We start from the raw sequence: 25331 nt of genomic DNA, 5'->3' as shown, positions 1-25331 counted from the left end.
TCCTCTTCAACATCTCCTGTCTTGTCATCATAGCCCATTTTCTCGATTTCATCTTTCCTCTGTCCCTCCCAACAATGTAACCAGTTTCCCGTGTTTAATTTTCTGTGCTTTTCTCTCCCTTGTCATCTCTTTGTCTCTCCACCTTGTTTTGGATTTGTTTTGAAACAACCTGTTGTCGCTCTTCCAGAAACGTCTGCTGAAGGAGCGTCAGAAGCTGCTGGAGAAAATAGAGGAGAAGCAGAAGGAGCTGCAGGAGACGGAGCCCAAATTCAACATGGTGAAGGAAAAAGAGGAGCGGGGCATCGCCAGGTAGGGATGACTCACTCGCAGCTATCCCCCCTGGAGCAGCTGGTGACCAGCCATAACCGGATGAGTCAGTCCATCATCGCATTTAGAATACACTTTATTGAGAGGGAGGCATCAGGGACACACAGGAGATGATATTTGTGGAATGTCCTACATTGTACAGTGTACAATTGGTAAAAAAAAAAAAAGCTTGTTAATCCCTGATTTCAAGATGGTGACCTCCTGACTCACAGGCACCTCATCGCTAGATTTGTTTGGTTGGTGATTCATTGCATTGCAGTTGTGTTTTTTCCCTCTAAAATGTTGTTATCAAAGCTTCTCATGCAAAGACTGACAGTGGATGACAGCTAAACATGAGTAGGACATGACTTTTTGATCTCCTTGCTTGCAGTGTGAACTAGTGCTGAAACAATTAGTCGATTAATCGGTTAGTCATTCAATAATTAATCGATTATGATTGTGATAATCGATTAATCGTTTGTCATTTATCAAGTAAAAATACCAAACATTTGCTGGTTGCAGCTTCACAAATGCTAAAATTTGCTTTTCTCCATTTCATATCATTATAAAATTAATACTTTGGGGGTTTTTGTGGCTGCTGGTCTGGTAAGCAATTTTAAGAATCAAGTTGGACTCTGGTAACTTGCGATGGGCATTTGTTATTATTTTTGACATTTTATAGACCAAATGATTAATCGAAAAAGTAATCGATAGATTAATAATGAAAATGATCGTTAGTTGCAGCCCTAGTGTGAGCTCACGGTTGGGTTTACTAATTCTTGTTGCCCTCTGTGGGTCCGCCTCCACCCAGACTGGCCCAGGCCACGCAGGAGAGAACGGACCTGTACGCCAAGCAGGGCCGCGGCAGCCAGTTCACTTCCAAGGAGGAGAGGGACAAGTGGATCAAGAAGGAGCTCAAGTCCCTGGACCAGGCCATTAACGACAAGAAGAGGCAGATTGCAGCTATCCACAAAGACCTGGAGGACACAGAGACCAACAAGGAGAAGAACCTGGAGCAGTACAATGTAAGAGGAACGCTTAATACTACTACTGCTATAGTAATGCTTCACTGCTACTTCTCAGTGTTTACTGTAGGATGTTTTGTAGACGTGGGTGAGATTTTGGATTTGAGACCCATTTTCTGAATCAGTTCCAGTAGGTGTTACAGTTTAAGAATGGTAATTACATTGTTGTAGCTGTGGAGGCAATTTTCCAGCTGTCGAGGGCCACTGTAGCTAAATTAATGGAAACATTTCTACTAGACGACTACTACTACTACTACTACTACTACTGTAGTAATAATGCATGCGATTTATAATGTCCTTCTTCCTCAGTATTACATCGGGCTGCTGTTCTGGTTTTTATTCTGGATAATTGGATCACATGCCTTCTGTGTATTTATGATACATCTTGTAACTGATGTTATTCTCTTTAGGAATAATTGCTCTTTTGAGGCCCTGCTATGATGTAATGTACTGGCGAGTGTAATTCATTTTTTGTCGTTAAAGGTTACTGCTGTTTTTAATCCAACCTTTGACTGGGGAGTGTATCTTACCCGCTTGTGACTTGTCTCTTTAGAAACTCGACCAAGATCTAAACGAGGTCAAGACCCGCGTGGAGGAGCTGGACAAGAAATATTATGAAGTGAAGAACAAGAAAGATGAGCTGCAGAGCGAGAGAAAGTAAGACGCTTTCATCTCTTTCTCTCTGGTCTCCTCTTTGAACTCACATCTTTGGCTTTTATATAATTTATGTTATAATTTAAGGGTTTTTTGTGTGTCTAGAAGCACACAGCACTATAGCATCACCTGATTTAGATGAGTCACCCCTGCATTCTGCATTAAGCTGAAAGGTTGAATTGTTCACCCTCCCTTTAAGCCAATATGCTGTTTCCGCCTGGCAACCTTTTGTTACATACCACACAGTATTGTCTCCAGTGAATGTCACCGTGCCTTCTCCGTCCACTTAAATGATGAGGTTTATTTATATCACTGAGAGGAGGAGGATGCCTCGGGCCTCTGCTGCCATACGCTTTTTGCTGTCAAAGGTCTTGAGGGTGGATGAATTGTGTGGTGGGGTAGTAATGAAAGAATAGAAGTGTGTCCAGATTAATGAAACCTAAGAAAAGAGATGAGTTGCAATTAAATATTGAATAGAAAAATGCGTTCAGTGTTTCCTGGGTAAATTATCTCGATCCACCTATGTTTTGTGACAGCACAGCAGTTTGTTGTGTAATGTTTCTGACACCAGCTTGTGTAATATGACAACTGCAAAAACTTGACACCAAACATTTTGACGTGGTGTTTTGGTTTTTGGCTGCTGGTGCTGTGACAATAAATCTGCGAAGGGCTTATGTTGTGAGGTTTAGCAGTTTGCTGGTGTATACTATACTGTTGATTGCTACCTGGTCATTTCCATTTTACGCTGACATTTGATACCATAGGCTACATGCAGCAGTCTGTATACCACTGACCTCATTCCTCAGGAAAATTATGTTGTTTTTTCTTTTTGGATTTCTGATTTGTTTATTTTTTTCACAAATTCCAGTCATTCCTGAAGGGAAATTACTCTTTTATTGTATTATTTTCCTGGTTTTGATATGTTCCTGTTCCTCCTGATTCCTGTTGCTCTCGATATCATGGTGTCAGTCTGGATTGGGTGCCTCTGGTGACATAAGTCTAACAGTGTGTGATTGGCTGTGTCCGTCCAGCTACCTGTGGCGTGAGGAGAACGCAGAGCAGCAGGCCCTGGCAGCCAAACGAGAGGACCTGGAGAAGAAACAACAGCTCCTTCGAGCAGCCACCGGCAAGGTCCGTGTCTTAGTGCATGATTGTGTAATTTTTGACTTGCATAACTGAACTGCAGGATACCTAATCCTTCCGTCTGGACACAAGTGCACAGGTGTGTGAGCGCACAAATACACACGTAAACTCCCTGTTCACAAAAGATGGAAGCGTGGAAGCCAGTGGCAAATTTATGATGCCATACTCTTGTCATTTTACATGCACACCATTTTGACAGTTGGAAGCTTGAATCTGCTATTAAACTTTCACACATTCACTTACTCACTTAAGTACAGTGGGAGAGGAAACGGGCAAGTGATGGCTCAGATACAAAGGTAAATCAAACCCCCGGTGAAAAGGCACCTCAGCGTCTGAATGAGCCCACCTGAATACTCTGAAAGACTCGCTTTGTGACTCAGCCAATTGTCAGGATAGGAATATCAAATGGAATCATTCATCTGCCTCGCTGCTGGCGCCTTATCATCGCCAGACAAATTTACATACGAGTCACTCCTCTCTGCCTCATCCAATAACTGCCAGTCGCTTCTTCCGGGCGAGTACATCAATCAAATATCGCTTCTGAATACTGTCCGCTGAGATGAAAGGATGCTGTTTGCGGCTTCCTGGACATTAATGTCCTGCATTTATTTTTCCTGCATTGGTCCCAGCTGACTCACCCTGTCTCCAGCCTTTGATGGGCTGTATCCTCCCTCACTTCTTTTATAGTTCTGCACAATATTGACAAAATATAATGTGATTTATTTATTTATTTTCTGTTTTTGTCTTACGATGAGACGCAGTAAATGTGGACACAGCATGTGGCCACGGATTTTCCTGTGATTTTTCTCCAACATTCAACTTAATTTCTTGGCCACATATTCTGCACAGCACTAGATCTAACTGGTTTAGGAAGCTCTCTGAAACACCATTTTAACACAAAGTAGCCTTGGTGTAGCCTCTTCTGAGTTGGAAATCCCAGCAGTTAGTTAGTAGTGGGACTTTGGAAAGTTTTCGACTTATTGTGCAGCTTTAGGAGATTTAGGAATTTAGGAAACATTCTTGTTTTATTTAAGATGGAATTTGCTGAACCTACTTTTTGTTAATTTAGAAAAAGGTTCTTGGGCAGATCTTTTTTTATGACCAAATCCAAGTCAAAGTTGCAATTAATCAAATTGATTTTGATGTCAAATTATTAGATTACATTAATGTTCCTCCAAATCATTATACAAACTATGGATACCATCAGTTTCATCTTCTATTTTTTCACATCTTAACCTTTGAAATGATCGTATGATGGATTTAAGGATCATTATTCCTCTTCTCCCTCCTCGGCTCTCCAGGCCATTCTGAACGGCATCGACAGCATCAACAAAGTCCTGGAGCATTTCCGCCGGAAGGGCATCAACCAGCACGTCATCAATGGTTATCACGGTATCGTCATGAACAACTTTGAGTGTGAGCCGGCCTTCTACACCTGTGTGGAGGTAACCGCTGGTACCAGGTGAGGACTGCACTTTCCACCAGAAACCCTTTTGCACAATCAGTATCTCGATCGTCTCAAGGCTTAGCAAACCTCCTTTAACCTGTCTCCTCCCTTTCATCTACATCTCCCCTTCAGAATTGATTTGGATGTAATGGTGGTGATCAATAAGGGGTCATAGTTTTCACTAGTCTAGTCATGGAAAGAGCAGATGTTCCTAATATTTTGTACATTCAGTGTTTGCCCTTTGTGCGTTGTCTACACTTGTGTATATATATATCTGAAGTTTATGTTTACAATGATTCAGCCTTGATTTGTAGTGAAAGAGCGTGGCAAAAACAATCCATTCACACATCCATCCATACTTCCTTCTTTCCTCTCCACTTATTCTTTCTTGTTCCTTCTTGCCCTCCTCTCCTTCCCTCCTCTCATTCTTCTCAGGCTGTTCTACCACATTGTGGAGACTGATGAAGTGAGCACCAAGATCCTGATGGAGTTCAACAAAATGAACCTGCCTGGAGAGGTCACCTTCCTGCCCCTCAGCAAGCTGGACGTCAGGGACACCGCCTACCCAGAGACCAACGTAAGGCCTTTGGTTACTAAGAAAGCCATCTGCGCAGTTGTTTGAACGTGAACATTGGCAGATTAGAGCAAAGCAGGGAAAACAAAAACTTGCCTACAAGTATTCTTTGTCTGGTTCTTTCTCTGTGCTGTCATGAAGCCAGTTTCAGCCAATTATCTCTTCCAAATGACACCAAAAGGATAATACCGCTAGCTTTTTCACTGCAAGAGTCAGCAGTGTGTTGTGTTTTCTATTATATAATAAAACAGGATGTCGGCCTATTTGTGTACCTCTTTGCAAAAGCGTAGTTGCCAAATGCTTCACAATCAGGAAGATAAAAAATGAATGCATTATGAATAAAACAGTGAATTACCAAGAAATTTCAATCATAGAAAAGAATATGTTAGTAATAAAATGAGAAAAAAGGAAATTATAAAAAGTAGCAACAGCTATCAATATCTGAAATTCACTTTTCTGGCTCACCTGCCAAGGGCTGACCAAAATAAATGATATATATTTTTCATAGTAATATGTCACCCTACCTGTTTTTAGTGTCATTTTGTGTGTAGAATCAGGTACTGTGTCATAATTTAAAACTTGTTCACTCACTTATACAATGGATCAAGTTTGTAATTCAACATAAAGACCGAAGAACTGTTGGGGTTAAATAAACTATTCATCACAACAGTGAAACTACGTTTCAAAATGCCCTCCTGTAATTTGAATTCTGCGCTAATGTTTGAGAGCAGGCAAAGACCAAAGACTGTATATAACAAGGCTTTTCAAATGTCATCATCTCAAAAAGTTACCAGCTAATGTGGCGGTTAACCCGCATTGTTTTATCCGCTAAAGACAAAATTACCAGCATTTAGCACTTGGCAGGTGGTAATTTCAGACCCTGACAGCAATGGAACATAATTAACTCAGGAACAGTTACATAAAAGCTATGCATTTTAAGAAGTGATGTAAAAGATACTGATTTTGCTAGCCTGATGCATAATGCACATAAAAAATCTTTATGCCCTGAACCTGATACAATCTCTTCCATCAGCAAGTCCTCAAATTCCAACCAATTATCTATTTTCCAAATTACACCAAACAGATAAATGCTATCACTCCCCCTACTACTACTGCTACTTTTTGGTTGAGGCTGTAGTGCGTAGCATTTTCCACTCTGTGCATACCAACCTGTCGTTCCCCCCCAAAGGACGCCATCCCTATGATCAGCAAGCTGCGCTACAGCCAGAACTTTGACAAGGCCTTCAAGCACGTGTTTGGGAAGACCTTGATTTGTCGCAGCATGGAGGTTTCCACCCAGCTGGCCAGGGCCTTCACCATGGACTGTATCACTCTCGAGGGTAAGCCGACCTGCACTACACAGTACAGTTTACACCATTAGCACTGAATAAACAGTGAGCATGAGGGGGAGGTGGTATATACTGTATAAATATAGTTGTTTTGTTCTTGTTTTTTTTTTTTTATTAAAACACTTGCTACAATTCAGTTTAACGGTTACTTTTCCTGTGCCGAAACTCTTCATAACACCATGTTATGTTGCATTTTTTCCAGGGAGCATGAGTGCAAATACTTAAATTTAAGTAAGAGCATGAGCTGTGTAATTAATTGAAAATATCCATCCTCACTTTGTTTTCACAGGTAACATGAATTGAATATTTTTAGGGGCCATATGTTGCTGTAATGAATTTCCTGCAGTACCCTTTTATCCCTTATCTCTTACATACATGGCGTTGCGTCCTCCTAGGTGACCAGGTGAGCCACCGTGGCGCTCTGACAGGAGGCTACTACGATACCAGGAAGTCTCGTCTGGAGCTGCAGAAGGACATGAGGAAGGCCGAGGAGGAGCTGGGCGAGCTGGAGGCCAAGCTCAATGAGAACCTGCGCAGGAACATCGAACATATCCTTTCTACATGTTGTTCTACATAAAACATGATATATGATGCTGTTTGGTGAGGGTGTTTATCCAAATAATAATGTAATAGTGTGTTACTTCAGTAATCCCCGTAGGGAAATTTGCTTTTTGAACAGTGTCATAAGGTGCATACATTTTTAGTATGGGCAGCACCATAGATTTCAGTTAAGGTAACAGGGAATACATATAATGAAACAAAATCAAAGAGAGGTTGAAGTCTGAGGTTCTATACAAAGATACAGCTAGACAACCTACTTTGAACATTTGCAAAAACAAGTTCAGCTACAGGGCATTATTTATAAAACACAGGGAATGCACTGTTATTAATTGTAGTAATTTTCATTGTAAGATTCTTATTGGAGAATTAAAATGAGTGCATGCATTCTAGCTGTCCTTCAGAAACCTTTTTAATATTATTGACAGTAAAAATCCGTGGAGGTTTCAATGTGAATCAAATGGGTCTAACTCATTCTGTTATGTTGGCTGAGTTGTTTGCTCTAAAATGAGTCATGCAGGGTTCTTAGAAGCTTCACCAAATCGTCACTTTACCAGGGAAAGTAATTTTCTCCCTATTAGGATCAGCGTGAATTTGATATTGATATTGGATCAGTCGTCATTATGGCAAAAACTAGCAAAACAAGGCCCAGTTTGAAAATAACCAGAATTATCATTTTAAGTGCAGCATGCAGGAGCCTCTGTTTAAGAACTGCAGGGGAAAAATAATATCATCCCTGAGTGTTGGCGTCATGCAATTACAGGGTGATGTCACATGGCTGAGCCTGCATTTTTAAAGGTGGATTAAATCCATCCGGGTTATGTCGCCACCTCAAAGCTAGCTGGAGGCTGATTGGGATACAAGGAGGGGGTCTTAGTAGACCAAGGAGGATTAGAGGATGTTGGGTCATATAGGCCAGAACCATGACTCACTGGTGTTAGAACTGAAAAGCCCAGTGTGGAGAGACGGAGGGATCAGAGGGGATTTTCGTGTGTGTGAATACGTACACACTCACTTCCGCTCAGGTGTGCTTATCAGCATATTTGTTTGTGAGCAGCCTCTGGCTCACAGCATGCGTATATGGGTTAGTGGGTGCACCTGGCGGTACATACGTCTGTCTGAGTGGGCGGGGTAGGGCGGGGGGGGGGGGGGGATGGACGGCTGAGCTGATGACATGGCGCCCGTCCTTCACTCCTGCAGTGGTGAGTCAGAGAACAGATCAATTATTTAAAAGCCTGTTGTTCAGTCTCCACCTCTGCCCTTTAGATAAGCATGTGATTAGGTTGATGCACCTCACCCATCCTTCTATTTTAAGTTGACATCTACGTTTTATTTTTTCCACAAGTGCCATATCGTATCGCTGGAGGCATTGAGGTCATGCGGCGAGTGCACTTGCGTCGTGGTTGCTCATAATCGGCTACAGCTCTGTCGACTCGGTTGTATGTAATGCAACTATTCTATGTTTTATTCAGAAAAGATGAAGTTATCCCAGAGAAATATCCATGTGTCTCTTCTAAAAAATGAATTCAGGGAGTATTTGGCCTGATGTCGGCTGTTCCCATTCAGGAAAATGATCAGATGGTCTTGAATCGTCTATTTTCTCCATCTCCTCTGGACAATGCGGGGCAGCCCTCTGACTTTATGTAGCCCTTTTTAGATCGATGAAACCACCAGCAGATTGATTGGCCTGTGTGTGTATTGAGCCCCGCTAAACCTCCAAGGTCCAGCGGAGTGTTCCAGCCCCTTTGTTACTGCTAGAGGATCAATAAGCCTGTCTATTAGATTAGCTTAATGATGTGTACGTGCAGCCCTCCTTAATCCTCTGTCTTGATATTGATGATGACACCGTCTGCCCTGGGAAGCCCAATCACATTATCGAAGCCCTTTGGGTTGCACTTCCTTACTGAAAAGCCTATAAACTTTCCTGTGACTTTATTAAGCGCTCAGGAGGAGGACCTCTATAAGGGCAAGGGCTCCGTGTGTGCATTTGTTTGTGTGTAATGCTTTTTGTCATGCGCAGTGCTTAGGGGAATTGTAGTATTCACCATTTAGGCGCCGCAGAGCCCTAAGAGCCCTGCATAAGGGAAATACAGTGTGAGCTCATACACTAGGCAGTATGGTAGGAGTCACAAGCATGAACAGGGCCTTCACTGCAGCCTGCAGACAGTCACATACCAGGAAGTAGCTTGGTAATGTTTTTTTAAGTCGACACGTGAATTAAATATTTTGCTCAGCGATTCTCTTAGTTACAACACTACTGTGCCACCACAGCACTTTGGTGTTAACAGGTGGAGGTTTTAGAGTCAATGTAGTTTTCACTCACTCAAATCATGCATACCCCCCATGAGCACCCACAAAGTGCACACACACTTGTTAATCAGTGCATATAGACTGTAAAAGACAGCCAATCTTCCTTGAACCCCGTAGTAGACTGACTCGTCCTTCAGAGTATTCTCTGTGAAACACACAGTATCATTATGATGGCAGCTGTTATCAGTAGATAAAACAGTCCTGTGTCTCTGTGGGTTTCAGCTAACTCATTAGCAGTGCTACCAGCCCCTTTTCATTCCTGTTTGCAAAGTTATGGAGACTTGCTGCTTTTGATTAGGTTACTGATGGCGACAAACAAGTATGTAAAAATAGACATGGCTACAAAAAAACCTAGGATTTGGTTCAGAGATGACCTAAAACACATCTCTGAGTGTGCAATCTAGTGTGTTTTTCCAACTTAGCCCTGTGTATCTGCAGGGGCGCTGCTTGGAACTGTGGGTCCTATGACAAGTTCTAAGACGGGGTCCCCACACCAATGCATCTCTATCTCACCTCTCTGATGGAGGCCCCATTGAGCTTGGGGCTCCCCCTTTTCCCCCCTCTAGTGGCGCCCTAGCACTCTGCATGTATCTGCACTGGTATTATGCTTCCTTAACGGCTGCCTCCACGTATCAACAATGAGATTGACCAGCTGATGAACCAGATGCAGCAGATCGAGACGCAGCAGAGGAAGTTCAAGGCGTCCCGAGACAGTATTCTGTCGGAGATGAAGATGCTCAAGGAGAAGAGGCAGCAGTCAGAGAAGACCTTCATGCCCAAGGTAATGACTCACTGCCATAGGCATTAATGTTAAAATAATGTCAAAGTACCAGAATTTGCACTTTAAAACCGATACCAGCCCAGTTATCGTGGTTTTGATTCTGAAACGATAACCCAAACTGAACTGTACTGAAAATAACATGAAATTACACTTATTTTCTTTAAATAGCCATTAATAGTTCTTTTGAAGAGTGGAAACAAAAATGACAGTGTTTCTCTATTACACCGTGTCAACGTTTCAGTCCATCAGCCTTTTCACAAACACAATTATTGCTCCCAGCACTGCTTTTAGGAGTAAAGCAAAGTGATTCATGGATCTGTCTATGCCATCCCCTGATGTCTTCTTCTCTCTCCCTCCTCTTCCTCTCTAGCAACGCAGTCTCCAGAGTCTGGAGGCCAGCCTGCACGCCATGGAGTCCACCAGGGAGTCGCTGAAGGCCGAGCTGGGTACAGATCTGCTCTCTCAGCTCAGCCTGGAGGACCAGAGGCGCGTTGACGACCTCAACGACGAGATCCGACAGCTCCAGCAGGTAGGAAGGAGGAGGTGGCGGGGCTTCTGAGGATATGAGCTCTGTTTCCATTTGGATACACTTGGTCTGTGGCACAGTGCGCCATCCTGCGTCACATTTTGAAATAACTGACAACCGGAAATGTTGGAACATTACAGTATGGATGTAATCACCTCCCACTTACAATTGGAAAAAACGCATCGATAGAGGTGTGCAGTTCTCGGACCGCACCTACTACCTACCTACAACTTTTTTTATTGTGTTTTTCTGTCATGGAAACATGCATTAGCACACACCGCCCTTCCTCCTTCTACATGCTAGTCTGTGTTGTAATTGGAACGCTCCTACCAACACGTTTTACTGTGTGTGGGCGAAGGATCAGATGCATGGATCAGTCTCCCTCTGTTCGTCATTACGTCATGCACGATATCTCAGACACCGCTGATTGGATTCTGATGAAACTTGGAAATGATGCATCTCACCTCTGTGTTCCGGCATTTACAAAATTACACTGATTAGCCCAAGTGGGTGTATTTGTTAGGGTACGCTCTATTAGGGTGTGCCGGTGCACTGCTTTTGGCATGGGTGGGTGTGGTTCCCACTTTTCATTTTAAAAACGCCACATGCCGGGGGGGCGTGTCGGTTGTGCCTGTCTGAAGGCTCGGCACAAACGACAAGGACACGTAGCAACCAAAGACATGCAGTGTGAGCAACAGAGATGGGTAAAACGGTGAATTAATAAATATCGTTCAGGCGCACACACAACTATAACTGTTCTTCATACTGGCAATTATGGAAATGCGTTCCAATTCAGGGAACGTTTCTGAGTCAAGTAGGGCAGCTACAACCACGACTTTTGCTCTGTGTCCGTTGTCGTTTGTTTACTCAGCTGTCTAGTGTACCGACAATGACGTGGTTGTTGCTGCCGGCTGACAGATTGCACTCCATTTAAGTGGTTTTCTCTGCCCTTTGCCACTACGTAATGAGCGGTGCAGCGGCACACCCTAATGGAGCGGATCCTTACTGCCTGGCAGTGCATTGGACTGCATCATTTGTGGGGAACAACATGTTTGCTGTTGCCTTGTTTTTCTGTGTCTCTCACACACACACACACACACCTCCCTCCGCATGCTTATCTATCTGTAGTTCCTGAGTGCACCTACTACCTACACGCATCATTTTGTTTGTTCTCTGCCTTACACACCCCCATCCCTTCCTCCCTCGACACACTAGTCTGTTTGAAATGACCTGACAGAGGTGAGAGTAGCTAGCAGCAGCTGTGTGTGGGATGTTCCTGTGATCCAGCGCTGCTCCTTCTTTCTCTCCTGCTGCCAGCTGCTCTCAATTACCACCTCAATGAACCCTCCACCATTCCTCCTAGTGTTGCGCAACAGTCCCACCCACCCACCCAACACACAGCCTTTCATGTCTGGTGCTGCAGCGTTGGTGGTTGTCGAATTGCCTCGCTTGTGACAAAACACACAGTTATGAATTATTGGTTATATCTCATTTGCCTGCACAAGAGTGAGTGCACACAGAGGTGTTTGTGTTGTTTAGGAGCTAAGTACTAAGGGTGCATGTACGAGACCTGGGTCAGACAGTATGTTTTATTCTGTTTTACTGTTTTATTCTCTGTGGATTGCCAGATGGATGATGCTGCCACATTAGGACAGTCCAAATAGTGTCAAGTAAGTTAATGTCAGTAGCAGAACATTTGGCTTTCAAATACTTTCTTGTGACTCTCTAAATTTTCCAGCACTCATTGTGTCATCCTCTATAGCAAATCCTTCCATCTGGTACACCAAGCAGGTGAAAACCAATACTAGGAAAGCCTTGCAAATACTAACAGACCCAGGTTGGGAATGTGCTCATGTCTTGTTTCTTCACACCCTGAAAGGAGCTAACTCAAGTGTGTGTGTGTGTTTATCTGTATGTTTTTGTCCGTCTGTCCACCCGTAGGACAACAGGCAGCTGCTGAATGAGAGGATCAAGCTGGAGGGCATCATGACCAGAGTGGAGACCTACCTCAACGAAAACTTGCGGAAGCGCCTTGACCAAGTGGAACAGGTACGCTGCCCCCCAGTGAACGTCCTACCATTAGTAATTTTTCTAGAATGTGCTCTTCATAATATGTTTACAACTGCTGTCTTGTCTTCTGTTATATAATAGTTATTCCTAAAGGAAGATATACATCATTACTTTTGTAACCATGAAACTCAAGGTTATTTTAGAGCTGCTGTCAAACCCAACAAAACAAGCATTGTAATGAGTTGATATTGTGTATCACCACTGTAAGTGGAAAGTTTTAGATTCAGTGCTTTGTGTGCTTGATTCATAAAAGTCAAAATATTAACATTATATTTATTGATTTTGGCATACAGTCATGAATACATTGACATTTACAAACACCCCTCCACCCCCACCCTCAACAACAAATATTCAGAAAATATGGGTGCTTGAATCTCCTTGAGGCTTTTGTTCCTGACATTGCCTATTTTGCCTTGGTACAGGAGCTGAACGAGCTGCGAGAGACTGAAGGAGGCACAGTTCTCACAGCCACAACCTCTGAGCTGGACGGCATTAACAAACGTGTCAAAGACACTCTGGCACGATCAGAAGGTAGGCACACTATTATTATTAGAAACACAACGAGGGACAGTGCTAGCCTAAAGTTTAGAGAAGCCAGCTTGTGACCGGTTCAAATGTGGACCAGATGGAAAATCTGTTTGAGGAAAGTGAATGAGTTATGTTTTCCCCTCAGGTGCCCCTGAGCAAGGCATTTCACCCCCAGTTACTACAGCAGAGCTGCTCAGGCAATATTGCAGGACTGTTGGTGGTAGAACTGAGAAGTTCCCAGGCATCAATGTGTGACTGTATAAATGTGAAAGTGTGTCTCCATGCTCAGCAGAAACAAATTGATTAATAAAAAACAACAACAACAAACAACTGAGACTGAGGGCGCATTCACACCAAGCATGTTTGGAGCAGTTTATGTGAACTTCAGTTTGTTTGGGCAGATGAGACCAAGCCATTCGAACTTGGGTGAGCATGATGACAGGTTGTCCAATTAACAAGCTACATGTGAGTCCATGTAACTTGTTTACAAGCCCTGGTTCCCTTGTAATTGGGCAGTGTGAACCTTAATGAACCAAATACAAAAATGCAACAAAGTAAACTTTTCCACTGCAGTTTGTACCAAAGAAAACAAACTGTAGGTGTGATCGCACCCTGAAGAACTAGAAAGTAGGCCATGACAAATATGTTGGTGCTCCAGTGTTTATCAGCAGATGTTCACCTTTCACAGATCAATCTGTTTTGGCATATATTCCACCTGCAATGTGCTAGAATAATTTGTGGTAGAATTACCACAAGGTCAGAAACAATAACGTCTGATTACATGTCAGGATCATCACAGATTTACACTATTCCTTTTAGAAAAAGAAGAAAAACAACAATTCTATGCAAAGAAAATATATTAACGTGTATTATATAATTATTTTTGACTGTAGAGAAGGCTATAGGGATTTTTGGAATGTACAAAATATTTTAGTAGCCTTTAATGTAATTCTTTGTCATAGTTACTACATGAGAGCCAGATTTGTTAGGTACTTTCTAAGGAGATATCTATCTACTGGTGCAACCACCAAAGAAAAGCTTAATTAGTAAGTTATTTATAATATCTTCAATTATTCTCTATTGGACCCAAAATTTGGAATCAGTTGGGCCATACTAGAATTAAAAGCGGCAGTAAGGTTTTGTTCTTTTAAGTTTGAGAAGATCTAAATTGAGAAACTGGAGAAGCAGAGCTTCCCTCATTAGGTTGGTTCTACCAGCAGATGGTGAGAATTAATTGCTGTGCTAAGTTTGACTCACATCTTGGATAATATGTTCCTCCAGAATCAGCCTGGCCCACAGTTGTATAAATGTTCAAGTGGTGCTATGACTCAGACAAGGTTGATAGAATGCAATTGTCAGAAAGCACCTGTTCTTGAATAGAAACAATTTGAATGGATATTTAATCGTGCTCACTAACTTGTTACAGACATATTCATAACTTGACCTTATTCCTAAGTAGCTATTTTATATTCACTGCAAAGCAAAAGCTTTGCCTGTCCATTTTCCAGATATTATCCAGTGAGTCATCTGATTTTCATCTCTTGTCCCTTTCTCTCTCCCAACAAACTGGGAAAAATAGACAGCACTTTGGTCGGTTGCTGGGTGAAGGCTGTTTAGCCAAAACGTGTTGATTGTGATTGCTATTTAAAGATGGAGTGCATCCATTTTTCAAGAGCGCTGGCTTTGTTTTTGCAAATTGTGAGCCCTAGCACCTCAGTTTGTTTTATTTTTTGAATTGAGCACCTGCAGTCTATTTGAAGAGTTCATTTTGTTCCTTTCAATGTCTCTAAAAAATAGAGGATCTAGCCTGTGACAGTGTTATAATTTTCTCAACCAAGGATTCACACCATCCTTAAAATAGCACTATATATGTGTACAGATGTCTAATTTGGAACAAACCCTCCCTCCCTCCCTCCCCCATATCCTCCCCAGATCTGGACGGTCTGGTTGACAAGACGGAGGTGGAGATCAAGGACCACCTGAAGAGCATGGACCGCTGGAAGAACATCGAGAAGGAGCAGAACGACGCCATCAACCACGACACCAAGGAGCTGGAGAAGATGACCAACAGGCAGGGCATGCTGCTCAAGAAGAAAGAGGAGTGCATGAAGAAGATCAGAGAGCTGGGCTCGCTGCCGCAGGAGGCCTTCGAGAAGTACCAGACCCTCACACTCAAACAGGTAGACACACACACACACACGGTGGAAAAGTATTACCACTGCCAAAGCTAATACATTTTGACTGTAGCTAGTAAGTTTGTGTACTTTACCAGCCATTTTGGAATAATTTGGAGATTCTCTAGTGTTAAATACATAATATATATCTAGTTGGTTGGTAAAATTGTTTAGTAGGTAAATCCAAAAATTAACCACAACCACTAAGGTGTTTGCCATAAAGGACAATTGCCAGAAAGTTTAGACAGCCACAACAAAGTGTTTGAAAGTCTATTTAGTATGCTTTTATTATTATTTTAAATTACCTGACACAATTTGAATTTTCTCAATGCTGTAAACCTCTCCTGTCTGTTAAATCAAGCAGGTTAACACAGAATTATTTGTAAATAATTGTTCACCCTGATGCATTTTTTTCAATGTCTTTTAACACAATGCTTCATATCACAGACCTTGCTTGTGTTTGTTCAGGTTTTACCTTAAATATACTTGGCATTTGATTGCAGCGTTATTCACCAAGTCCCACTCCCTCATGCGTGGCTTATTTCACACCTAGCTTAATTTCCCTATTCATTTCCAGCACCCTACTGGAGGTCAATTATTCTCTGCATCCCACCTTCCTACCCCAGTCACATCTTATCTCTGAGTGCGCGCACACACACACACACACACACACACACACACACACACACTCCCCTACCTTGCTCTCCCAAGGAATAAGGCTTGAGGAAGTCATATGATCCCACCCACTCACCAGTGACTCAGACACTAGTTAGTGCTCTATCTCTGATCTCTCAGCCAGCTGCCTCCTCTGGGAGCACAGACTGTGTTGAGTGGACTTGCTGCAGCTTTCACAACTGTGTGTGTGTGTTTGTGTATGCGTGTGTGTGTGTGTCATCTCTCCTCCTTGACAAGGCTGAAAATAGCCTCACGCTTTCTCATAAACACTTCACATAGTTAATCTTTCTCCACGGGACACTGCTCAGGGGCAAGATGGTGCCATTGATTGCAGAAGAGGATGAGAGGGCAAAGTAATAGCGCCACTTGCTCATGTTCCCTCGGTCATTAGTGATTCAGACGATTGGATTTATAGTTCAACTGTTGTGAAAGCGTGTGTGTCACGTTTGAGCCAAACCGATTCTTAATTAATGAGGTCATGTCATCTTCAGATATTAATAGAATGTGGCAAAACACTTTTAATAATTGATAATTGTTCTGAAATGCATAATTGGCATGTAGGATCGCTGTCTTACTAGCAATACAAAGTCTCTATGTCTGTTAGCATTACAGATTTACTAATTCTTACAATTTTGCCAGCAAAGACAGCCAGATTTGTTTAAAAAAAAAAAATGACATGGGTAACAACAAAACAGGCTAATAAAAATGCAAAAAAATTACAAAAAATTTGGTTCACAGGTGGCCTAAAAATTCAATTATGCATCTTTTCCCCACTTAGCCCTGCTTCTTCATGTGTATGTTATATCTTAAATTCTTACATATTAGATGATGATGAGGATGGATGAACAAATGGCAGATCAATAAAAGTAAAAAAAAAAACAACAATTAATGAGAAGTGGTATAAAAGATGATAAAGACTCTGTCAGCCTGACCTCCTCCTCAGCTGATGATGATTTTTTTTAATCTTAAATCTTTCCCCTTCCTTTTTCTTTCTCCTCCAGTTGTTCCGTAAGCTGGAGCAGTGCAACACGGAGCTGAAGAAGTACAGCCATGTCAACAAGAAGGCCCTGGACCAGTTTGTCAACTTCTCTGAGCAGAAGGAGAAGCTCATCAAGCGCCAGGATGAGCTCGACCGCGGCTACAAATCCATCATGGAGCTGATGAACGTTCTGGAGCTGCGCAAGTACGAGGCCATCCAGCTCACCTTCAAACAGGTACGCTGCACCTTCTTTGATCTACTCTCTATTAAAAAATCCCCAGTAGATGCAGCCATCCCGCTTCTGTCTGACATCGCTTGGTTGGTGCAGGATGAAGTAAAACTACCGAAGCTCTCAGCCTCGCTTTAGATCACAAACTATAAAAGAAATTAGAAGTTATAATTTGATTCCCGAAGCTTTCAACTGTTCAAACTACTGGCACAGAAAAATCACTATATAATGCTTCAAATGCTGGTTCTGTCAGAATTGTATTGCTAATGTGTTGCCAGAACTGGAGGCCATAAGAATACCAAAGATGCACATTCATATGCAATGTTTAGATCAGTGTTAGCTAATAGCTATAACACTGAGTTAATAGTTAATAGCTTTGCAATTTGCTTTAGTTTTTATTTTGATTTATTTTCAAATTGGAGTTTAATTGAAGTTTCAGTTAGTTTCCAGATGGTGTTTTGCTAGTTTTAAGTGTAGTTTTGTACTTTTTTTTTTTTTTTGCATTCAGTTTAAGTTTTAGCTTTTCACTGTCATGGACTCACTGTTGCAACTCACTGTTGCAGAATTACCTGAGGAATGTCATAGCAATGAAATGTTAGTCAAGTGTCTTTACACATTTGGTAGTTCTCTCCTACATTCTACTCTTAATTTGGCTTTGATTGAAATTGACTTGTACTAAAAGTAATATTTGTATATTTTTATTTTATCTCAGTGGGTTTTAGAAGCAGCAATGATAGTTTGTTTTTTCGTACACTCTGGTAAACATACATCTAAAATGTGTCTGATCTAAGGTGACTAATATCCACTTGGTGCCTCTTTGTGCCGCCTCTCCTCCCCCTCAGGTGTCGAAGAACTTCAGCGAGGTTTTCCAGAAGCTTGTGCCGGGAGGCAAGGCGACGCTGGTGATGAAGAAGGGCGACGCCGAGGGCGGCCAGTCCCAGGATGAGAGCGAGGGGGGCGCCGACAGCGAGAGGGGCTCCGGCTCGCAGAGCAGCGTTCCCTCAGTGGACCAGTTCACTGGAGTCGGCATCAGGGTAAGACTGTGTTTTTGTGTGTATGTGTTTCTATTTTATTTGTCCAGCAAAAGTTGAAAAGGTTGAGCATGCATGCTCTTTTTCAGCAAAGCCTTGTTATACACTTGCACTTTTACGCATTCACACATAGGATTGCCAAGTCCAAACAGAGTTGGGAAGTGAGACCAGAACCAACCAGATCTAAATGTTCGCCTTATCGATTCTCAGGTGTTTCCCTGCTCTTTTTTGAATAGAACAAAATTTTTAATTCCCTTTTTAATTGTCTCGCTTTCCGTTCCTCCCTCGTCTGCTGTGTGAGAGAGACTGAGTGATGAAGCAGAGTGTTAATTTCTCTGAGCATCATTTGCAAGCAAACTCTTCATGTGCCATCGAGATCTGAACTGAACTGAACACACTCTGATGCCCAACAACACACACTCCTCCTCTCCTCACTATGCAACATCACATCCTCACAGCCACTCACACACACTGTACATTTTTAGAGGCTGGAGTAACTTTGGTCGCAGGTATTGTCACCAACACAATGATAAAACAGTAAGGTATGAACAGTTAATAATAGTATTTTTTGTTTTTGTTTTTTTCAGTAATTTATTATTTAATCTAATTTTGGATTCGGTAGGATTTCAATCAGTAAGTTACAAACTTATTTTTCCTAGGTCTAACCTTTTTAGACAGACAGCACTTGAAAAATACATTTGTAACTAACTTATTGAAATTTTACCGATTACAAATTTGAATGAATAAAAAATATTGTTGACATGAAAGGAATTGATAAGGGAATAAAATCTTATGATAAAATCTTATCAATTCCCTACCCACCCAACCACAGTCTTCTCTGGCAAGCTGGAGATCAGCAATTGAAAGTTAAGTGCCTTGTTGACGTAGTTGCCGACCTTCCAGCTACAAACCAATTTCTTTAACCACTAGGCTGCCACTGCTGGCAGTATTGGAAAAACTGTAGAAATTGCGTTATTGATTACTGTAATTTCAAAATCACAGGAAGAGTTTCTTTTTAAATCAGAGGGAAAGGTGTTGCTGGCCTACAAATCAATTTACATGTTGGAGAAAGTCTTTAATAATTCACATTATATGTAATTCACACATTCAAACAGTGCAAACCTAAGCATTAGCATCTCATTTTTTCTCAAGTTGCACTGTTTTTTCGAGTGCTGAAAAACAAAATTATGTTGAAAAAGCTGCTACCACATGTATCACAATATTCATCCAGCAAAAGAAGAATATATCATTTGTGACCATATCATGCACCCCTAGTATGAGATATGTGTGTGTGTGTGTGTGTGTGTGTATTTCTGGAGTCTGTCAACAACATATCCTTGCACACCTCATCCATCACCACAAAGCAGAACCAAGGTGAAATTGGTCATAGGATGAGTAATGCACATTCTCTTCACTCTGAAGGCTCCTGTGTTATTATCAAGGTGATATTTATAGTAAATATTTCAGCGTTATTTCATAACTCAAACACAGAAGTTCAGTTCAGTTCAGGTCTTGTATCTTCCATAGAAACAGAGATTCTAAAAAAAAAAAAAAAGTGAAGCCAGTTGACTGAAAATAGAAGCCTCAGTCTATGTTTGTGTCTCTAATGCTCGACCTCCCTGTCCTGCGTAGGTGTCGTTCACGGGGAAGCAGGGCGAGATGAGGGAGATGCAGCAGCTGTCTGGAGGTCAGAAGTCCCTGGTGGCTCTCGCTCTCATCTTCGCCATCCAGAAATGTGACCCCGCCCCTTTCTACCTGTTTGATGAGATCGACCAGGCCCTCGACGCCCAGCACAGGAAGGCCGTCTCAGGTAAAGAACTAGGAACACACTGTCATAGAAAAGAGCGTTACAGTGCTTAAGATTAAATTGTCCAGTAAATCAAACTAAATGTCAGTAAAAGAGGTCTTTCTGTTGTTGTTTTCGTTTCAGACATGATCGTGGAGCTGGCGGGCCATGCCCAGTTCATCACCACCACCTTCAGGCCGGAGCTGCTCGAGTCGGCCGACAAGTTCTACGGTGTCAAATTCAGAAACAAGGTGAGGCTTTTCCCTTGAATCTTTTCTACTTCTGCTAAGGGGAGGATTTGACTAATTTCTCTGTGGGAATCAGTAGTCACACTGAAATGAAAAATGACTTTTTCACCTTTTTAGCTCGTTCATACTGTCATACCATACACTTATTTGACAATTTATGTAAAAAAAATGGTTTCCATGTTTGAATGATCCCTTCTCGCATTATGTCCTGCCCCAGTATCCTGTTTCAACAAGAAATACATCACATTAAGGAAGCACGATGCTCTCAAAATGCAGTTTCATCAAGTTTCATCTTATCTCAGTGTTTTGTCTTTTCACACCCTGGCTGCGGTGACTGACTGGGGGAAGTTAACAGTCTTGTGAAGTTCCTCAGAGATACGATGCAGGAGTTTTTCACACATTTTGCAGACAGCCTGCTCTTCTCCTTCACTTGTCACTCGCTATATTCATTTGCGCAAAGGACCTGCTGTTTTAAAATTCCAAGTAAAATGAGTTCAGGAGAATAGGGAAGAACCTCTAGGTGATGAATCCAAAAAGCCAGTGAGTGCCCCTTGCTCAGCAGTGCATATCTTCCTCTATAGGGAGAATTATATATATTATACTTTACTGGAGTAATGTGTGTGATATTGTATTAATCTTCTCTGTAGGGAGAAAGCATGAGATGCCCAATACAGCATTAGAGACTCACCGCACACAAGGAACTTCAGATTCTTGTTTCTTTGCTAATCTTTAATGTTTGTAAGTGCAAAAAGTCGTGACTGTGAACAAAGGGTTTCCGGTAGAAGAAGAAAGAAGAGTGAAAAACAGAAATATTTTATCTTTTTTTTTTTTTATTGTTTGTTTTTGTTATGAAAGAAACAAGCATCCCAGCAGGAGAGCGATTGTTTCCTGCTGAACCTGTAGGTGAAAGTTGGCAGAGAGAGAGAGAGTGGACAGACTGACACATTTTCGGACACAGCCGAAAAAACAAAAAATGTCCAGCATGACTGGCGGCTGGCGTTGATTTCCCTCGTTGCTTCTACTGATTGTTTTCATTCCGCTGTTTTTTTTTCTATTGACTCCTTCACTATTCCCCCCTGTAGAGACCAGGTTTGTGTGTGTGTGTTTTTTTTTGGGTTTCATAATATAAATGGTCACCGCTGAGTGAGAGCAGCTGAAGGGGCCGGCAGTGATTGGTCATTAACTGAGTGTGTGTGTGTGTGTGTTTGTGTATCTGCAGGTGAGTCACATCGATGTGATCTCGGCGGAGCAGGCCAAAGACTTCGTGGAGGACGACACCACCCATGGTTAATAGGCTTCTGCTCTTCATCATCGTCCTCTTCCGCACCTCCTCCTCCTCCTCCTCCTCTGTGTCTACAGCGCACTGCGTAGCTCCAAGCCTTCCACCACAAAGACAGAAATCTCAGTCAGTCCACCAGCCTCTTCTTCATAGACACACACACAGGATATTTAGGGTACTTGCTGGCTTTGACTAAATCGCAAGCGAGTCTAAACCTCCTGAGACTTTCAAACACATCTGTAAAGTTGGGAATTTGTTACACAGATGCACTCTCACTCGGTAGCAGTGCAGCCCAGCCTCTCGTAATGCCTGTTCAGCATTGCAAAATTAATAATACTCACAGTCTGACAGGGTGGCAGTCTGTTCACAATGGAACCGGCCAAATATCTCTAAATAGAGCCGACAAATGAGAAAAAAAAAATCTGCGGTTTTGATGGAAATCTGCAAGCAGAGGACGAGTGTGTTCACCCTGCTGTAACGCTTCTGCTTAGCCATGCCTCTCTCTCGCTGTTTGTCCATAGCATCGGATATAAAAACTATTAGAAGTGTAGATCTTATACACTTAAATCATTTCCTCGTCTGTCTAAAGAAGTCCTGATGAGGGGAAATCATAATCTGTTTTGTTTTATGGGGTTGATTTTATAACAAACGAACAAAAAAAAGAATTAAAAAAAAAGGTTTTGAGCAGAGTTTTGGTAAACTGTCATTTGAAAAGAAAGGTGACAGAGAAAAGGCCTTTTCAGAAAGCACATTGTCCTGTTTATTTTATTTTGTTTCCACTGTTCTTTACTACAGCCAATGGGGATTTCTCATTCAATTTTGGATATGGCTTAAATAAAAACTGTGACATTTACAGCTCTAAGTTGAGAGGGGGTGGGGGAGTGGAGACGTCGTTTTTTTTTTTTTTTTTAAGTTTCCACCTTTGAAAAATAACTTGTTCATCCAAATGATTGTTCACTTTGACATTTCCGATATGTATACCTTTTGTACTTACTATAATACGATGCTAACTTGTGTCTGACAACCAGCCATATGGTTTAAAATGTTGGAAGGTTGTGGTTCCTTATGGTTGTTACTGTATTATTGTGTAATTTCCTGTTTTTAGGTCATTTGAATATGTGAAAGGGTTTCATTCCAAAACACCATAATATCCATTTAGAAAATAAACACGCCTCCCTGGATTTTATCAGTCAGTATTTCAGAAACGCAGATGATTCAGTGCTCAGAAACAACTATTTGAGTCTTCCAATGACTCATAACTTTAACAGTAACCCACAATGTGCTTTTCTTTCATGACAGCAATCATTTTGTAAGAGAAGTTGTAATTTTTTATTTTTTCCAAATGGTGGATATCTTAATTTGGAGTGAAACTCTTCATATATCGTAATCAGTTTTAGTTCTACACTGCTTTTGAAATGTTTTTTTCCTCCTTGTTATGCAATTAGGGAACTAAATAAAAAAACAAAAATTCTTAAATGAAATAAAAATAATAAACCTGTGTATGACTGTTATTGTGAGAATCCCTTTTTATGAGACCACTGGGTGGTGCTGTGCCTTTAACACCCAACTGCTGATGGAGGAAGCAGTGATGGTTAGGTTTCACCTCAGAGGGGAGAATAAAGTCCTTTGTCTTTAGTAATATATAAGATGTGTTTACTTTAGGAGTGTCATAACATATCACACTGTATATTTCCTGTTGTGAGTTACTAGAGTGTCCTCTCCAATATCTAAATAGAGTTTTAAGCAATAGATTTATAATTCACTGCTTTTGAAAAGTTCTGGTATTTTAAGTGAAACTCACGAGTGAAACATATTTACATTTACATTATATTGCAACTTTGGCAACATTTCAGTATCATTTCCTTCAAAGTAGTGACATTTTTGAGGATAGGATGTCTAATTTTGAGTAATGATTAATGAAATCCAGGCAATTAGTTTGAAAATGGGTGCAACACTTTTGTAACACTTTATGCATTTAATATTTACACATACAATATACATATATAGCAAATGTGTTTACATATACTAGTATAGCAAATATGTTTCTACATATATATATAACTAGGCCTATATATACATATATGTAGGCCTACTTCTATATTTACGTATATCAACATGCACACCGTTTCAGATTTAGTAATCCATATTTGACTAAGCAACTGAGACTTAGTAACATCTGTTAGTAAACTCATAAATATTAGTAGTCCACCTCTTTCCCATACTTCCCACTTTTACAGTAAACTAACGTTTAGAAATTGTCGCCAACATGTTTACATAACCCCACAATTGTTTATATTTTTTGCTTTCATTGTTATTTTAGTATTTCAACTGTTTCTGCTTATTATATTCTAGTTTTTGCCTATATTCTATTTCCTTTTCCCCGCTGAATCCTAATATTTTTGCTGCTGTGTCGACCTAATTTCCTCATGGGGATCAATACAGTTTCATCTTCGAATATGTAGGAATGAAAGCCCTCCAACATGGCCGCCTCACTCTCAGTGCGGCGGACTGAAGCGAGGTCAACAACTGTCTGGCAGGCGGGTCAGACGCTGCCACGCATTACACAGCTCTTACGCCTGTGTTATATTTTGTTTTTAACATCAATGATCGACCTATCGAGTTTCAGTCCTCCGGGGGGAAAGCCCGCGTGTCGCTGTGATCCCGACCCGCGTGGCTGCCATTCTGCTGGAACGCCACCTTGCACTGGCAGCGGATCTGAAAGGTCTCGACCTCCCGCCACACACACCTGACGCACTGAGTCACGACCCTCTGCTGCACAGAGACGCCGCAGACCTCCAGAACATCGCAGCCCGGCTTCGCCAAACTTCTGAATGTCAGGGACCCACAGTTAGATATTCATTAAGCGAGGAACCCGCCGTCCCATTCTGACACCATTTCTGTTGTTAGACATTACCTAGACATTACATAGAGGAGATAACAGTGCAGAGAGTGAAACCCTTTCCCCCCCTGAGCTGCGTCTCTCCTCTATCTTCCTCATGCCCGTATTAAGACTTCATGATGCCCCTGGGCACCAGCGACTCAAGTGCCCACCCACCCCCACCCCACAGCACACAAACCATACCTATCCACAGGGGTGTTTGGTCCTTGAGTAGAAATACTTTCTTACTGTACTCAAGTATTATTTCTGAGTATCTGTACTTTACTTGATTTTTTTTTATACATACTTTTTGCTTACTACTACTCCACTACATTTTCAGTTTATAAATTATGTTTAATGTGAAATTATGTTATTAGAAATCATAACTTAATACAGTGCAGAACTTTTATCTTTTGTTGACCTTAATGAAATATCATTACTAATCTCAACAGGTATAGAAAGTTTCTACTTTTACTTTTGGTACTGGCAGGCTTGATACATTTGTGACAGAGGGACCGCGGTAAGTCGTTTATTTCCATGCATATGCGTGAGCTCTGTCCACCTGACAGCCCTCTGTTCTGTTGGCGGAGAGAGACACACAGTATGGTGGTTTCGGCGCGTCGGCCGACGCTTCCCGGAGTTTCCTGGGGGCGCGGTGCCGGCCAGTGCCGATAGCTGGGCGGTGATTTGTTCCCGGTGATCCAGCCGAGATTTCGGCGGGAGTTCCGATGCCGATGCGTCACCGGGTGCCCGGCGAACAGCGTTTTCGGCACCGATGGGT

General features: G+C 41.8%; 1 protein-coding gene across 1 annotated transcript in view; it reads left to right on the top strand.

Annotated features, from left to right (window-relative positions):
- The window catches only part of smc3 (structural maintenance of chromosomes 3), a 30880-nt gene extending 7740 nt beyond the window's left edge, over positions 1-23140 (top strand). Inside the window, exons 12-29 of the mRNA XM_071899128.2 lie at positions 188-309; positions 1118-1331; positions 1885-1988; positions 3017-3116; positions 4430-4590; positions 5011-5152; positions 6339-6489; positions 6894-7046; positions 9996-10147; positions 10518-10676; positions 12615-12722; positions 13166-13274; positions 15204-15451; positions 17122-17334; positions 18171-18362; positions 19992-20169; positions 20290-20396; positions 21613-23140. Of these exons, the coding sequence (XP_071755229.1) occupies positions 188-309; positions 1118-1331; positions 1885-1988; positions 3017-3116; positions 4430-4590; positions 5011-5152; positions 6339-6489; positions 6894-7046; positions 9996-10147; positions 10518-10676; positions 12615-12722; positions 13166-13274; positions 15204-15451; positions 17122-17334; positions 18171-18362; positions 19992-20169; positions 20290-20396; positions 21613-21684 (2685 nt within the window). The 3' untranslated portion in view covers positions 21685-23140. The remainder of the gene's footprint in view (positions 1-187; positions 310-1117; positions 1332-1884; positions 1989-3016; positions 3117-4429; positions 4591-5010; positions 5153-6338; positions 6490-6893; positions 7047-9995; positions 10148-10517; positions 10677-12614; positions 12723-13165; positions 13275-15203; positions 15452-17121; positions 17335-18170; positions 18363-19991; positions 20170-20289; positions 20397-21612) is intronic.
- Positions 23141-25331: the final 2191 nt, after the last annotated feature.

The sequence above is a fragment of the Centroberyx gerrardi genome, chromosome 3 (assembly GCF_048128805.1).
Source record: "Centroberyx gerrardi isolate f3 chromosome 3, fCenGer3.hap1.cur.20231027, whole genome shotgun sequence".
NCBI classification, from domain to species: Eukaryota; Metazoa; Chordata; class Actinopteri; order Beryciformes; family Berycidae; genus Centroberyx; species Centroberyx gerrardi.
The sequence above is the reverse complement of the archived record's forward strand: the minus strand, read 5'-3'. Positions and strand labels throughout refer to the sequence as shown.